Here is a 16334-nt window from a genome sequence, read left to right as displayed (position 1 = left end):
TAGGAAAATCTTTCTAACTATCAAGACAGTTAATTATTGGAACAGATTATCTTGGGAGGTTGTACAATCCCTGTAACTGGACATTTTAAATAACAGGTTAGACGAGCATCTGCAGAGATCGTCTACATATACTTAATTCTTACTCAGCAAGGGATATGTACTAGATGACCTCTCTTCATGTCTCTTCCAGACCTACATTTCTATGAAATTAAGTTTATTCCCTACTTATATTTGTATTACATTTATTCTTTTATCAGAATTTTGAGAAGAATATTCAGGAGATTTGTGTGTTTGAATAGCAGGTTTTGTTGCTCTCTAATACTTCCTTTGGAGTGCATATACAAGAATGTGATTGGATAAATCCAATTAGATAGGAAAGTTCTACAAAAGTCACAAATGTATTTGATTGCCTACTTGAGAAGGCTGCATAATTCTCTCCATCAAATCATGTCACAAAATATCTAAAATCCACATACAGCCAAAAAAGCCTAGAAACCTCCACAAAGAAAGTCTAAAAAACATTTTTTACACATATTGTTTTTTGCTATTATCAGGCAATGCCTCTTATAATCAACTGGTAACTGGATTCAGCCTAAAAGAACTGAGAGAAGGGTTGGAGAGAAGACAGATAACTGTGCAACTTCTGCATCTTCTCATATTCCTAGGTTCAGTTTAATTCGTCTTTATCTTACATTAGATGTAAGCTCATATTTATGCTTTACATTATCAGTTTGAAAATGCACCATGTTGTGGGAGGAAATTGAAGGGGTAACACTGTTCAATGCTTTTGTCCACAATCCAAATATTGACAAAGTCATGTAGCCAGCCAAGCCAGTCACTTCATTTCATTGGACATTTCTCAATGGTAACAATGCACTAGATTTGGGTGTATCAATAGGTACCTGCATATTTACATATGACGACTGTGGAACAAGGCGCACTCTTTCAGAATTCTGTTGGGCAGCTGCTGCCCTCTCCGCTGCTCGTTCACTACCAGGAGCTTTTTTATCAGCAACTGGACTTTCAGAAGCACTCAGCTCAGTATCAGAAAGCAACCTCTCTGTGGTGCTGGAAAAATAAAGGCAGTTGTTCTTCAGAATTATCTGTAACGATTTCAAATCACTACTCTTTGTTTTAAACAATGAACATTCAGTGCAATGAATAAATGAACTACTCTCGCTAGAAAGTTGATAGCAAATCTGAAGAAAAACCTGTACACATTACATTTTTAAGAAACTTTTTCTAAGGCATCAACTTTTCTTTTCAGACACACCTGTTGCTGTGTTAACTAAAGATAATGCGTCTTCACACTCACTTCTTTATTTTCCATGGCTACATGTTTTTCTGGGATTTCATTAATAGTTTCCCCAGCAGATTCCATTTTTTCTCCAATTCAGATATTTTTGTTGATCTAGTTTACCCTCAGTAGAATCAAAATTAAACTTGAATTCCCTGAATTGCCAAAAAGAGAGAGTTTCAAGTGAAGCCTTAGAAAATGCTCCAAGTTCCCCCTTCTCCCCAGAAAACCGAAATGCCTTGCAGCTTATGGTCATTAAAGTGAATTGTGATCAGAAGCAAGGCAAGGGAAAACCACCTCTTTACAACTTCAGTCCCACTTACTTACAAAAGCATCTGGTATTACCAACTTTTCTCTTCAAACTTTAGCTATAGTCTTCCGCTTACTTTGAGGAACAGAAAAGCAATTGTACTTTAGATTTCTAAAGAATGCCTAATAAGAAAAGTACCCCAGATAGACTGCCTGGATTTTGAATCAAACAAAAACATTTTAAACAAACATTTATATTTAAAATTAGTAAGTCTAGATACTTGAATTTGATCAGCAGGATTTGTCCAGGAAGTTCCAAAGCTGTGTAACTAGAATGAAATATATATACTGAGACTACTGGGTAGAAGCAACTATCATTATAAATCAAAATAAATAAGCTGAGAAAATTAAAATTTAGGCTGAATGAGGGAATTATTTCGAGGGCTGTCAAGTGATTTAAAAAATTTATTGCAATGAATCGCACTGTTAAACAATAATAGATAACATTTATTTAAATATTTTTGGATGTTTTCTACATTGTCAAATATATTGATTTCAATTACAATACAGAATACAAAGTGTACAGTGATTACTTCATATTTATTTTTATTACAAATATTTGCACTGTAAAAAACAAAAGAAATAGTATTTTTCAATTCACCTTATACAAGTACTGTAGTGCAATCTCTTTACCATGAAAGCTGAACTTACAAATGTAGAATTATGTACAAAAAACCCTGCATTAAAAAAATAAAACAATGTAAAACTTTAGAGCATACAAGTCCAATCAGTCCTACTTCCTGTTCAGCCAAATCGCTCAGATTAACAACTTTGATTACAATTAGCAGGAGATAATGCTGCCCACTTCTTGTTTACAATGTCACCTAAAAGGGAGAAAGGGCGCTTGCATGGCACTGTTGTAGCTGGTATCGCAAGATATTTACATGCCAGATGTGTTAAAGATTCATATATCCTTTGATGCTTCAACCACCATTCCAGATGACAGGTTCTGCTCGAGAACGATCCAAAGCAGTGTGGACCGACGCATGTTCATTTTCATAATCTGAATCAGATGCCACCAGCAGAAGGTTGATTTTCTTTTTCGGTGGTTTGGGTTTTGTAGTTTCCGCACTAGAGTGTTGCTCTTCTGAAAGCATGCTCCACATCTCACCCATCACAGATTTTGAAAAGCACTTCAGATGCTTAAATCTTGGGTTGAGTGCTCTAGCTATCTTTAGAAATTTCACATTGGTATCTTTTTTACATTTTGTTAAATTTACAGTGAAAGCGTTCTTAAAATGAACAACATGTGCTGGGTCATCATCCAAGACTGCTATAACACGAAACATATGGCAGAACACAGGTAAAACACAGCAGGGGACATACAATTCTCCCCCAAGGAGCTCAGTCACAAATTTAATTAACGCATTTTTTTTAACGAGCGTCATCAGCATGGAAGCATGTCCTCTAGAACAATGGCGGAAGGATGAAGAGGCAAAAAATTCTTTAATGCATCTGGCATGTAAATATCTTGCGATGCCAGCTACAACATGTCCAAGTGAACACCTGTTCTCACATTCAGGTGACGCTGTAATTAAGAAGTTGGCAGCATTATCTCCCATAAATTTAAACAAACTTGTTTCTCTTCCCGAGTGGTTGAAAAAGAAGTAGGACTGAGTGGACTTGTAGGCTCTAAAGCAGTGCTTCTTCTCAAGCTATCTGATGTGGGGGACCGGCAATTTTTTTCCCCCCAATGTGTGGGCAGACCGGCAGCCGATGGCTCACGGACTGGCACCAGTCCGCGGACCACCACTTTGAGTAGCACTGCAAAAATTTTTTACATTGCTTTGTTTTTGAGTGCAGTGATGTAACAAAAAAAATACCCACCTACATTTGTAAGTTGCACTTGCATGATAAAGAGATTGCACTACAGTACTTATATGAGGTGAACTGAAAAATACTATTTCTTTGATAATTTTTACAGTGCAAATATTTGTAATAAAATATAAAATGAGCACTGTACACTTTATATTCTGTGTTGTCACTGAAATCAATATAATTTAAAAAGCAGAAAACATCCAAAAATATTTAATAAATTTCTATTGGTATTCTATTGTTTAACAGTGCGATTAATTGCGATTAATTTTTTTGAGTCAATCGCGCAAGTTAACTGCGATTAATCGGCAGTCCTAATTTTTCTAAAAATAGAAATAATAGTTTCTATTAGAAATTTCTAATTTCTAATTTCTATTTCTAAAATAGTTTCTAAAAATACATTGGAGAAAACACTAAGCAATATACGTACTAAGGAATATTCCTGCATTGGAAAAATGATTCAAAAGGTTTTTTCCATTGCTAATTTTCTGTTTTTAAACTTTGTCTTTATTCAAGCTTTGAAAATGTAACAGTATTTCCAGAGGATTATTTTTCACTAAGAAAACAAATCTTAAGCACTGTATTTGTCACAGCAAATTAAAGTCAGCTATGAAAATCTACTGGTATTACAAAACACACACAAAATATTACAGAACTATATGTACAAAAAGTTCCTCAGAGAAGCCAGTCTTGGAGAAAGCAAGGACTTCTGGAAGGCAGATGGAGAGGGAGGAATTCTTAGATGTCAAAAATGTTTACAATATTAACAACTTAAAGGGACCGTTATAAAGCTAATAGTTTATTAAATTAAATATGGTTAAAAATTAATCCGATTTAAACCAATTCTCCAATATTCATCAATGACTGAACCACCCATCTCACCCCCAAAGAACATGCTAAATATTATGGTCCATCTCTAAATTCTATGATTCTATACTCATGAACGTAACATACTGTAAATGAGAGTTTTTGGTTCCTTGCAGTAATTCTACTGTTTGCCTCTTAGTACAGGACTGTTTGGAAGAACTCATCATTTGCTTCAGATCACTGGCATTTGCCGAATGTGATGGACTTCTTGGCATGCCCACTTCTACAAAAGCATCATTGCAGCCTACAAGACCAAGAAAAAAGAGCTGTAAAATAAAACCCTTTAATATACCAATACCTTTGCTGTACAGTATATTTAGAAAATCAGTAGCAATAATTTGCATAGAATTAAAACTATTTCACATATAAAAGCATATAAAGGGCTAACATTTAAAGATGTACTAATGTTCTCAAAGTTAGAAAGCACACAACTACACTTCATATATGCATAAAGAATTAGGAACATACATTCACATAGTATGTGTACTATAAAACTAATGGATATCTTTTCAAGTTACCCAAGGTTGAAAGTCACTAGTGATTTTGGATGACTTCAGTTTCTGGGACCAGTCTGAAACACCTTAAGGGGAATGATTTTCAGAAGCTGCATACTCACCACTTTCTAAAAATCCAGAAGCTTTTAAGGTAATTTTGAGCTGGGCAATCAAAAATTGAGGCACCCAAAAATCACCAGTTACTATTTAAAATCTTAGCCCAAATGTCAAGTTGAGAATTTCTCCACTGGAAACTAGTATTGCTTTTGCAATGAACAACACACAAATATCTTTGGTTTAAATACTCACTATTCAAATATTTTTCTTTTTTACTGGTGTACATACGTTTTAAGTCAAGTCATTATTAGGATGACCATGAACCTAACAAAAGAGAACAGACTAGCTTTGCGTGACGTCAGTATTCACTAGAGAGAAATGTAGCCTGTCGCCACAATCTTGTTTAATAGCTTTTTTTTTTTTTTTTTTTTAAAAAAGAGTGGATTTTTTTAATAAATGCAAAGTTACTAAATTCATTTGTAAGAGCTAAAGAACTAAATTAATCAATTAAATCATTGAAACAGTAACATCCAACTGGCCAGGATCTCTTGGTCATCAAGTCCAGTCTTTGTCCCCTACCACTATCACAAGTAACCCTGCCCTATAATCCTTGTCATGAATTTATCTGGAATTCTGTTCCAGAACCTCACTCCACTTATGGTTAGAAACTTTTTAATTTCTAGCCTAAATTTATTTATGGCCAGTTTATACATATTTATTCTTGTGCCAATATTTTCCATTAGCTGAAATAGCTATTCTCCCTTCCTAATGTTTGCCCTCTTGAAGTATTTGAAAGGGAAGTCATATCCCCTGCCAGCCTTTGTTTTGCTAGGCTAAACAAGACAAGCTCTTTTATTATCCTCTCTTAAGGTAGGCTCTCCATTCCCCGATCATCCCAGTAGCCCTGCATGTGTTCCAGTCTGAATTTATTCTTCTTGAACAGGCTTGACTGGAATCGTATGCAGCATTTCAAACGAGGTTTAACCAGACCCTCACACAAAAAAAGTTCCATGATTCAATGTCTGTTAGGCCTAGTCTACAGAACAGTTTTAGTAACGGTAGAACTATGTAGGTTAAGGGGGTGAGTTTTTAACTGCTATGGTTATATCTGTGCACGGATGCACTTATACTACTACAAATGTGCTTACACTGACACAGCTTACTCCCCTTCCCACAGGAGAATAAACTAGATATGGTGCAAGCCAATTTATACCGGTCTAGCTGCATCCACACTAACTTTAACTACCAATATAAAGTGGTGCAACTATTATGTGCAGACAATATGTAATCCATTGGACAACATGTATTGGGGGGGGCATGCTTTCCTCCAATGTGGCTGAGAATAAAATGCTGACTCAAAAATTAATCTTACCTTTCACAATTTGTCTGTAAAATGCACAAACACTGTCAAACTAATACCATTACCAGCCAGAAGAACACAAGTCAAATGCCAAAACTTACCTTCCGCTGTATTTGACTTGGTGGTCACTTGTTCTGAGGTGCTATGACTATTTGTCTGCCTTGATGAATCACTACGGTTTGTGCTCAACACATTTTCTCCTAGTGATGAGGCAGATAGTGCAGCATACTTGATATTTGATGTCTGAAATTATGACAAGAACATGTTTAAATAAATCTTGGTTTCTGATTTATTTAAGGCAAGCAGAAGATTCTTATTTGGATCTAGGTGGGATAATTTGGCTTAACGTTTTTCAAGTTACATTTTATGAGCATTTTTATTACAATTTGAAATAAATGATCTTAAAGAGTCACAATAGATAAAAGCAAAGTTTTTTTCCTAGAGTTTTTTCAGAGGAAGCTCATTGCAAACAGAGATCATCTTGTCCAGACCGAACATCATGCCACTTACCTTTACATGACCGTTTAAAGAAGTTGAACCTTTTTTGTTCTCAGATTGCATGCCATTGACATGGATGTCAACAGGAGTCAAGCCAGGGGGCGGAGATGGAGTGTTCTGACTATAATTAGGCACTCCAGATAGTAGAATACTAGTTAAAGCGGCTTGGGCAGTAGATGGTATCATCAGATGTGGTATAGCAGAAAAACCTTTAACAAAAACGAAGCCATATTTTGGTTCACTGACAAATTGAGTACATCAGGCTGAATAAAAGCGGAATTTTATATAAAATTCTTGAATTACAATTATGTTGAAAATGACCAATCAAACCCAATTACTTAATGTACTATCTAACACTTTGGATAAGACATTTTCCCCATTTTTTTTTTAAATCTACAAAGTTGCATGTGACATTATAAAAACACAATTAAGTTAGTTTAAAAATCTACATAGTATTTGGATATTTATGCATTTATAAGAAAATAGAAGAAAAGACTTATTCAGTGTAAGAGACTTTAAAGAATGAATGGGTCTGTCTTTTTTGATTTTCTTTCTAGTGAAAAATTAAGAACTAATTTCATTTCTATTTAACTTCTACTGACCTGTGGCACTTGTGTTGGCCAGAGATGTTGCCCATAACGTAGAGCTGGGTGTGCCTGAACTTGGACTCTGTAGAGGACTAACAGAACTATTAAGGGCATTCAAGAGAGAGTTTGGAGCAGTAGAGGTGTTGACAGATAAGGCAGTAGGACCTAAAAGACCTGTCAAAACAATTATATCCATTATGCATTTGTTTATACAGAAATTGTAAAGAACATTTTTAAAAGGTTATATTAAGTGTTGGTGTTGATTTTTAAAATACTTAAAAAAATTACAGTGCTATTTCTGCTGAGAGAGCATACACACAAATTAGGACAGGGATTTTTGAAGTGTGCACATGCAAATGGGGCAAGGAGAATCACCAAAACCCAGTGGCTGCTAGGACCTGCAGGAGTAATCTAAACAAAAGGAAGGCGAATCTCTGCTCCTTCTATCAATTTGGCTCCCACCACTACAGTACTTAAGTGCCTCTGCCTGCTGCTGCCGCTCATACAGCCAGCAAAAGCAGCTTCTCACTCTTTCCTTTCATGTCTCTCCATTGTTTCTGGGAAGCATTGCTTAAGGGTGATGAGGAGGTAACAGCTACTTTACAGCCCTCCTCACAGCCAGCTCTTCACTTTCTTTAAGCTGTGCGTTCCTTGGAACATAGGGTGATGCAAACATGGAGGAGGAAGGAGAGAGAAAGGGGCATATCCGTGCTGCCTCCCTCCATCAGCAAACCTCATCATCCCTAAAAAAACATAACCCCATCCAACATCCACAACTTATCCACAAAACTCCCCACATTTTGTAAATTTGTAAAAGGCTAGTATCATGGATGAGGAGCATGGTATCAAAATGTAAACAGATGGTACAAGCCAAGACTCCAAGACACAAGCATGGATTCTAGGATGCAACCATAAAAGATTGCTGGATTGTGAGTCAAAAGAAAATATGACTTGTTTGACCCCTTTCCTGTCACTGATGGTCATGCATGGAGAAGGATTGAGAACCCAAGTATGTGGAAAAAAACATAATACATAAGCTTATACATATTTTTGGTGAACAAAGAGATCAAGCAGTTATCGCTTTTAAACACAAAATGCTAATTCCTTCCTGGATTATTTATGGCACAATAATTCTCTTCTAGAAAGAGACGGAAAATATAAAACACTCCTGGCTTAGGTTTTATACTGACAGACAAGTGCCAATAACATATGAGTGAAAGAATATTGTTTATAGTGTTGTTGTAGCCGTGTCAGTCCCAGCATATTAGAGACATATGGTGGGTGAGGTAATATCTTGTATTGGACCAAGTGAAGTTGGTAACATAAAAGTTATTACCTCATCCACCTTATCTCTAAAGAAACAGTGTAATTCAATATTTAGTTACTACAGTCAGAAACAAGTATTACTGCTACCCCAGGCTAATCTTTAAGTAATGTTAAATGGCAGACTACCTACATGTAGTCAAGGAGTCTTTTCCCAGTTCACCACTTAAGTTTCTATTTGACAAGTCAGAATACCTCCAGGAGTAAGGGGGTTCATTTGGATAAAGGTTTCTCTGAAGCCATAAATGGGGTGCCACAGTTGACTTATAATCTCTCTCACGTATTACCCTACCTGAAAAGGAGTACCTCCCTTTACCCATTCAACTTAATGTATAAAGAGTTTAGTTTTCAAATGTCTAAACTTCTCCGTCTTTCAGAGGATACACTGAAATTATTCCCACTACCCATTACTAAAACATTGGAGGATGTTCTGTAATGACAAATACTCCTGAAATGTCAAAGGTGGGCCTTGAATTTCCCAACACCTAATGCTACTCATAATTCAAAAGTATAGCAGGTCATGTACCTCCCAATATGTTTCAGAGTAGCAGCCGTGTTAGTCTGTATTTGCAAAAAAAAAAAAAAAAAAAAAAAAAAAAAAAAGTACTTTTGGCACCTTAGAGACTAAAATTTATTTGAGCATAAGCTTTTGGTTCGTGAGCTATAGCTCACTTCATCCGATGAAGTGAACCGTAGCTCACGAAAGCTTATGCTCAAATAAATTTGTTAGTCTCTAAGGTGCCACAAGTACTCCTTTTCTTTTTCCCCAATATGTGTGAACTGTATTTCAAACAGTATAAAGCAAGAGTAAAGTATATACCAAGTCCAGTGAGTCCTAATCCTGCTGCGGGCAAGATATCCAAACCAGGACACGAGAGGGCAACAGGGCATGAGATTGTAGATGGATTTGTTGCTATGGTGACTCCATTACTTTCAAGTCCCAGGAGACGTTTCCTTGCCTCATACATATTTAAGGCATTTCGTTCGACACTTTTTACAATCACAGACTGCAAAAAAGAAATGAAACATTGATATGAAGGTATAATATAATTTCAGAAAACACAATCTTACAATAGTGCTTCAGAACCACAGTCTACACTGAAAAGTTATGTCAGCAGAGCTATGCTGGTCAGAGATATGAAAAACCACATCAGTGACTGACATAGCTTTGCTGACATAATCCCCAGTGTAGGTGCCGGTATGTCAATGAAAGAGGGCTTCTGTCGACATAGCTAACTTTGTTTGGGGAGGTGGCTGTTCCTGCACAGATAGATAAACCCCTTCTCTGTCACTGCTGGCTGCTTCTACACTATGGGGCTATGCCAGAACAATTATGCCAGTATAGTCTACAAACGGTGTAGACATACCCCGCAGTAAAGTCAGAACACAACTTAAAATAGCAGAAAAACGATATCCATTAGTGCTTTTTCAGGCATTCAACAGCTTGTGGCAAGGTTAGAACATTTTTCTTAATGTTTTTGTTCATCTTTAAAAGTTAAAACAGTCTTTCCCAGGAATATTGTTCATTTTTTTAATTAAAAGAAGCTAATAAAGTTAGGAAGGATAATTATGACCTGACTAGGATAATGGAATGGTTCTTTCTAACAGCTACTGTAAGCGTCCAAGCTCTATAGAGGGTAGCCAAGAGAGATGGTTGTTAGATATAGGAGTCTCATGTTTGCTTCCCATTACATTTACAAGAAACATGCTTCATGCAATAAACAAAAAACATGTCTCTTTTCTATTTGCACTAAATGCTATCTATTAAAGTCAATATAGGAGCCTAGGAGGACGGAATGAAAATGATTATTCCCTTTTATTGACTTGAAATGTTCCTACATTTAGAATCAAAGCTGCTGATACAACAGAACATTCATCTGACATTTTACAGTTTGTTGTCAAACATTTATACATAATGGATTGGACAAGGATCTGAAAGTGATGAACTGGGTACGTTTAAGGACAGGTGTCCTCAGTTTAAAAGGACAGGAGTCCTTAGTTCAACCATTACACGCTGTAAAAAATGATATGAACTAAGACTTCTCTTTTGCCAATCAGAATAGGCCTAGAGATTGTTAAAAATAACGGAGTTTTGTGATTTAAGATTTAATCCTGTAAACCAACTCAAGAGCAATTTTACTTGTGACTACTTCCGTTATCTTCTATGAAGGGTTTGCAGGATCAGTCACTTAGACAAATCAAAAAGAAAAGGAGTACTTGTGGCACCCTAGAGACTAAAATTTATTTGAGCATAAGCTTTCGTGAGCTACATCTCACAAATCAGATGATCCAAATTTTGTCAAATATTTAATACAAAAAAAACCTGCTGTAGAACAGAGCTAGTATAGTATAGTATACTCAACCTGAAGACATTTTTGTAATTCATTGAAAAAAGTCATTTTGATTGGAAACTACTCAGCTTAAAGCTATTGAGCCAAATTCTGCTCTTAATGTGTACAGCTTCACTGAAATCAAATCAATCTGTTTGAACAGAACAGAATTTGGTCATGTCACCAGTGAAGTACCAAAGCAAGGACAAGACAAAACAGTGAATGGCTCCTTTAAATGCAATATCCACGAATGAAGTGTTCAATATTTCATATAGTGCTATGGGGGTCTTGTGTACAGAGAACATACCTCATAGTTTACAAAAAATAGTTTAGGTTTTCACCAACCTTGCTTGGTTGTTTTGGCTTTGGTTTAATGCTGATGAAGACATCTAATTGTTCCATTAGCTGAGTTATAATCTGTGGTTCTATTTCAATTTCTTCCTTCATATCAAACATCAGCACAAGAGGAAGGCAACCCTGGAAAGTTAAATCCAAATGATAAAGTACTCTTGTACCAAATACAACATTGGCTAAAACACAACAGTCAACATTTCTTGTCCTATGTAGCTCAAGATCTTAGCAGATCTGATTGAAATAGTGAAAATGAAATTCTACAAGATCAGTATTACCTCCTACAACACCAAAACTCAGAGCTTTCAAAGTAGCAGCCGTGATAGTCTGTATCCGCAAAAAGGAGTACTTGTGGCACCTCAGATTAAATAAACAAACAAATAAATAAACAAATTTATTTGAGCATAAGCTTTCATGGGCAATGGCCCACTTCATTGGATGCACAGTATGGGACATATAGTAAGAAGGTATTTAATTAGCCTCTTACAGTTGGTATGGCTACTTCCACCTTTTCATGTTTTCTGTATCTATGTATCTATCATCTTCTTACTATATGTTCCATTCTATGCATCCGATGAAGTGGGCTGTAGCCCATGAAAGCTTATGCTCAAATAAATTTGTTAGTCTCTAAGGTGCCACAAGTACTCCTGTTCTTGTTCCTCAGAGAGTTTGACAGCTTGAGGATATGATGATTTGCTGAGTGTGAACATAGTGAACAAAGATTTAACTCACGGGTTATACATTACAAAGATTTAACTCATGGGTTACAAAATTATGGATGTTGGAAGGATCGACTTTTGAAAGTATGTACTGTCTAATTGCCACAAACTATTGTCAAGAGAATAGTTAGCAATACCATTATTTGGTCATATTGTTAACCTTAAAATCATATTTGGGGTGAGAGGAAAAAAGAATGTTATAACTGTGAAAAAGAAAATCCCTCTGGATTGTAAAATCGCTAATAAAATTTCCCTTTACCTCACCACTGAGTAGCTAAATCTGTATTTTCAGAGATTAAACTGCAACACTTTTGAAATTCAAGAGATTTTAAAATATGACAACACCGAGAAGAAAACAATCATCATATAGAGAGTAGCAAATGCGTGCTGCATACTATGCAAAAAAGGAAAGAAAACATGATTCTTCACCCCAACAATATCAGTTCTGGATAATCACACATTTATATTTTCTTTCCAAAGGGTTTCAAAGTCTCCATAGACTGTACAAGAATCACTTCATCCACCAAGCAATGTAACCAGGAAAACAGCAGCAGTTCAACATAGTGAAACTACACTACTCAGCAGTTTAGAGCAGAAAGTGAAGGCAGAAGCAGGAAGCCAAGCCACTTATTTAGGTGTATAAATACGGAGAGCTCTTTCTGAAAATCTCAGCCATAGTATTTTGTCATATTTGACTCTTTTGCTTTACTACCTTTGCACTTCCACTTCCAAACTACTTGTACTCCATACCTTTCATTTCCCTAAAACCTAGCCCTTCATTTATGAAAATATTATTTTGGTAGCTGGTAGGTGCCCAGCACTTTTGAAACATCTGACTACTCACATAGGCACGTGAATATGGACTTTGCAGCCCTCAATTTAGGCACCTATTTTTTTTTTTAAAAAAGACGCTGGCATATGTTTAATTTTTTTTAAACAGACTATATTCAGATAACTAACAATGTATAAAAGAAAATACCCTCCAAGTTCACCGAAGTTCAAAAGGAATATCGGGAGAAATGAAAAGCAGATAAGAGTGCTTCAAAAATAATAATCCAAGAAGGTCAAAAGTTACAGGTTGGTCCATATAACTAATTCAAGCTTAAGCAAACAGAAAACCACACTATTTTAGGGGATCAGCTTTGAGAAGACTATGAAAAGCAGATTGACTTCAGAAAGTCAACTTGGCTGAAGAAGCCATAGTCATGAACAACACGCTCAAATCAATAATCCCCACTATAATCCATTTTGTCGTGGTAAGAAAAATGTTGAGCACATGTCATACTTGGATTTTCCAACAGCTTTTGTAAAGCCAAAAATGTAATTACTCAATAAGCATCTGAATAAACAAATTCAACTAAAAGTCAAGAAAACAAAACAGCCTAAAATTGAAATTTTACAATCGGGAAGTAAGTTTTAATAAGCGTGCAACATGATTTGGTGGCTGGACTGTAGTTTTGTTATGTTTATAACACCTGGGGGATGGTATTGGAAAAAAGGAAAGAGAGCAAATATGCCCAACCAGAAGGAAGCCAATGCTAAATGGGAAGGCTTTCCCCCTCCCCTCGCCAAAAGCAGGTTTTTTCATGGACCAGAGAGTGTTCTTTGAGGGAGATTAAAGAAACAAAACTAACTTTTCAATATGAAAAATAAATTAATACTCTAATGTTATGAGCAAATGGATCATAAATAAAATTTTATGCAGTCATTGAAATTAAGTTTCTTGATCTACTGATTAGTGATACTAAATACTGAAATACTGAGAAAAAGACAGATGAATAGGAAAAACCAAAGAAACCCCCCAGAAGACAACATGCTGAGCTTTTAACTGTTGGCTTCTTTAAAAAAATAAAAACTCTCAACTCAAGATGGCAATAAGTTTTTGTTTTGAGTCACAATATAAACTTGTTTTTCTTTTATGGTTTGCCATTTACCACTTTCTCATATGGATATTATCTGAACAGTCATATTTGGACACTAGAGGTTCATAAAGATCAAAATGTGTAAGCTAGTGGCAAAGTGATGTAGTTCTCTGATTAGCACACATCTGGAATGTGGAAGGTTTTCCAAGTCAGAACTTAAGGGTACCTGCAATCGATATAAATCATGGCTTTTTCGGTGAGTAAACTTGTGTAAAACTTGTATTAATGTCAGGTTTATATTAACATTTACATTTAAGAATAATGCAAATTAACTTTTAGTCCTCAAAATGTATGCATCTTATAAAAAGGAATGTAATATATGTTATTAAAATCTTGTATGACATGTTTGTGTCACATTAAATAATTAGTACATTGGACACATATAGGAATCAATATAAATAATTAGTTTACATCCACAATATTAGTTTCTCAGTTTCATTTTGCGAGTGGTGAATTGCTTTTAAAAGTTATCAATATTTCTGTGTAGTTTATCCAACCTTTATAGCCTAAAAGAAACATACATATCACCTATCCCAAAGGGTTCAGCATATTGTGGCTTTTGGAAGCACATCCCCCGGCCCGCACCGCTTCCCGCAGCCCCCATTGGCCTGCAGTGGTGAACCGCAGCCAGTGGGAGCTGCTATCAGCCAAACCTGCGGACATGGCAGGTAAACAAACCGGCCCAGCCCACTAGGGGGCTTACCTTGGCAGGCTGCGTGTCAAAGGTTGCTGATCCCTTACAGTATCATGCACTTCAGTAGTTCACAGGAAGCTTGCTTAGGCTACCTAGTTTGTCTTTGTTGATTTTAGGGAGCCATGTAAAGTTTGCTTATAGAAATTGACAAGCTCAGAGAAATGGCTACATGGGAAAACAGTTCACACTGTTGTATATTTTGCCATCAAATCTATTATTACAAAAATCATGAGATAGTTTCGTTGTCTAGCTCAGAGACAACATCAGCACCTATTTGGCCTGCTTCCAGGAAAGATGGAAGCAGCCAATAATAAATCTGACTATAGCTAGACAGCTTCTGGTACCACAGAAGTCTCAAAAACATAGAAATTTGAGTCCACTGAATGGAGCCAAAAAACACTGTGTTGAAATTTATTTTAGAAGATCCAAGGAATGAATGCAGCTATTTATGCCATGCAGCTGACCAGGTTAAATAAAAGTAGTAAATAAAAACTGTTAAATTAGCAAATATCTCTTGCTCCTAATTTTTAATCTCTCTCCACACACACACACACACACACACACACACACACACACACTTCATTAGTTTCTCCTTTTAAAAATGCATTCAGTTTTATCATATCACCTAGCAAATATAGGGACTCTAGCATACATTAAAAAAGTCCATTTATTTTTTGTAATGCTTGCTTTTAAAAACATGTTATAGCTACAAAATTGGAAACATGAGTAAATATTTCAAAACAAATGGAACAATGCCAGGTTGGACAAACTAAATCTCAATTTGTTCCTCAGTTTAGGTCAATATACTTAAGGGTTATAGATGTCCTGTAGCTCTGAGCACATAGAAATTAGCAGTGTTTTACCACCAGAAAGTTGAATTTGCAATATTCTAAAAACCTTTCAATAGTTTCTGATGTTCCTTTCCTCCATGCAGCAAAGGGTATTTGAATATTATTCTTATTTATGTTTTGGGACACTACTGTCTCCCCTATCTTCTCCAGCTTGAATGACAATCGGAGTAGCATAGTTTGAAGCTCACTGATGATATACATAGAAAGCTGTCTCTCAGTATTTATAAGCATGTCTATTAAGGAATCAATACACTATTAAATATTATTTATAATATAGATAACCATGTACACAGATACACACACTCTCCCTCTAGATATTCTCTCTTTCAGTTCAGATGGAGTATGTATGTTGAGGTGGTAAAGGAAGGACGAATAGCTCAAAACAGTACAGACATGGGGTTTTAGAAGTCAGTAATATAACGGCTTGCAATACTTATGTCTCTAATACAAACTTCATTTTTTATTTTTATTCATTAATTGTATATATTTATCTAGTGCAATGAGGTTACATCAACAAGTGATATTCCTACGTTTTCTGTATGTTAGTCTTGATCATATGGTAATTTTCTTTGTCACATGAGATAATAAACCAACTCCAATCATAATGCACCCAGTCTTGGCAGTCACAGCTCTAAATCATACCCCATACCTCTCCTAGAAGCCTCTATTAAACTCAGAAACTGCGACTAATGTAAAGATAAAGACTACTATACTACAGATTATGTTTACTATGAAAAGCTTAACATTCAAGCCTTAAAACAAACTCACTAGTGATAGATGTAACTAATTGTAAAACTTGAAAACATTACGCAAACAGTGGCTAAAGAGATTGTTATGATGTGGCTAGTTGAATCAGTTAT

General features: G+C 35.8%; 1 protein-coding gene across 1 annotated transcript in view; it reads right to left on the bottom strand.

The window, feature by feature from the left end:
• The window catches only part of BICC1 (BicC family RNA binding protein 1), a 229681-nt gene that overhangs the window by 15926 nt on the left and 197421 nt on the right, over positions 1 to 16334 (bottom strand). The window contains exons 9-15 of the mRNA XM_038411732.2: positions 11283 to 11414; positions 9428 to 9614; positions 7300 to 7458; positions 6710 to 6906; positions 6301 to 6442; positions 4376 to 4532; positions 903 to 1068 (exon numbers count right to left, since the gene is read on the bottom strand). Coding sequence (XP_038267660.1) covers positions 903 to 1068; positions 4376 to 4532; positions 6301 to 6442; positions 6710 to 6906; positions 7300 to 7458; positions 9428 to 9614; positions 11283 to 11414 — 1140 coding nt within the window. The remainder of the gene's footprint in view (positions 1 to 902; positions 1069 to 4375; positions 4533 to 6300; positions 6443 to 6709; positions 6907 to 7299; positions 7459 to 9427; positions 9615 to 11282; positions 11415 to 16334) is intronic.

This window comes from Dermochelys coriacea, chromosome 7, assembly GCF_009764565.3.
Source record: "Dermochelys coriacea isolate rDerCor1 chromosome 7, rDerCor1.pri.v4, whole genome shotgun sequence".
In the NCBI taxonomy this organism is placed as follows: Eukaryota; Metazoa; Chordata; order Testudines; family Dermochelyidae; genus Dermochelys; species Dermochelys coriacea.
This window is presented reverse-complemented; position numbering and strand designations above follow the sequence as displayed.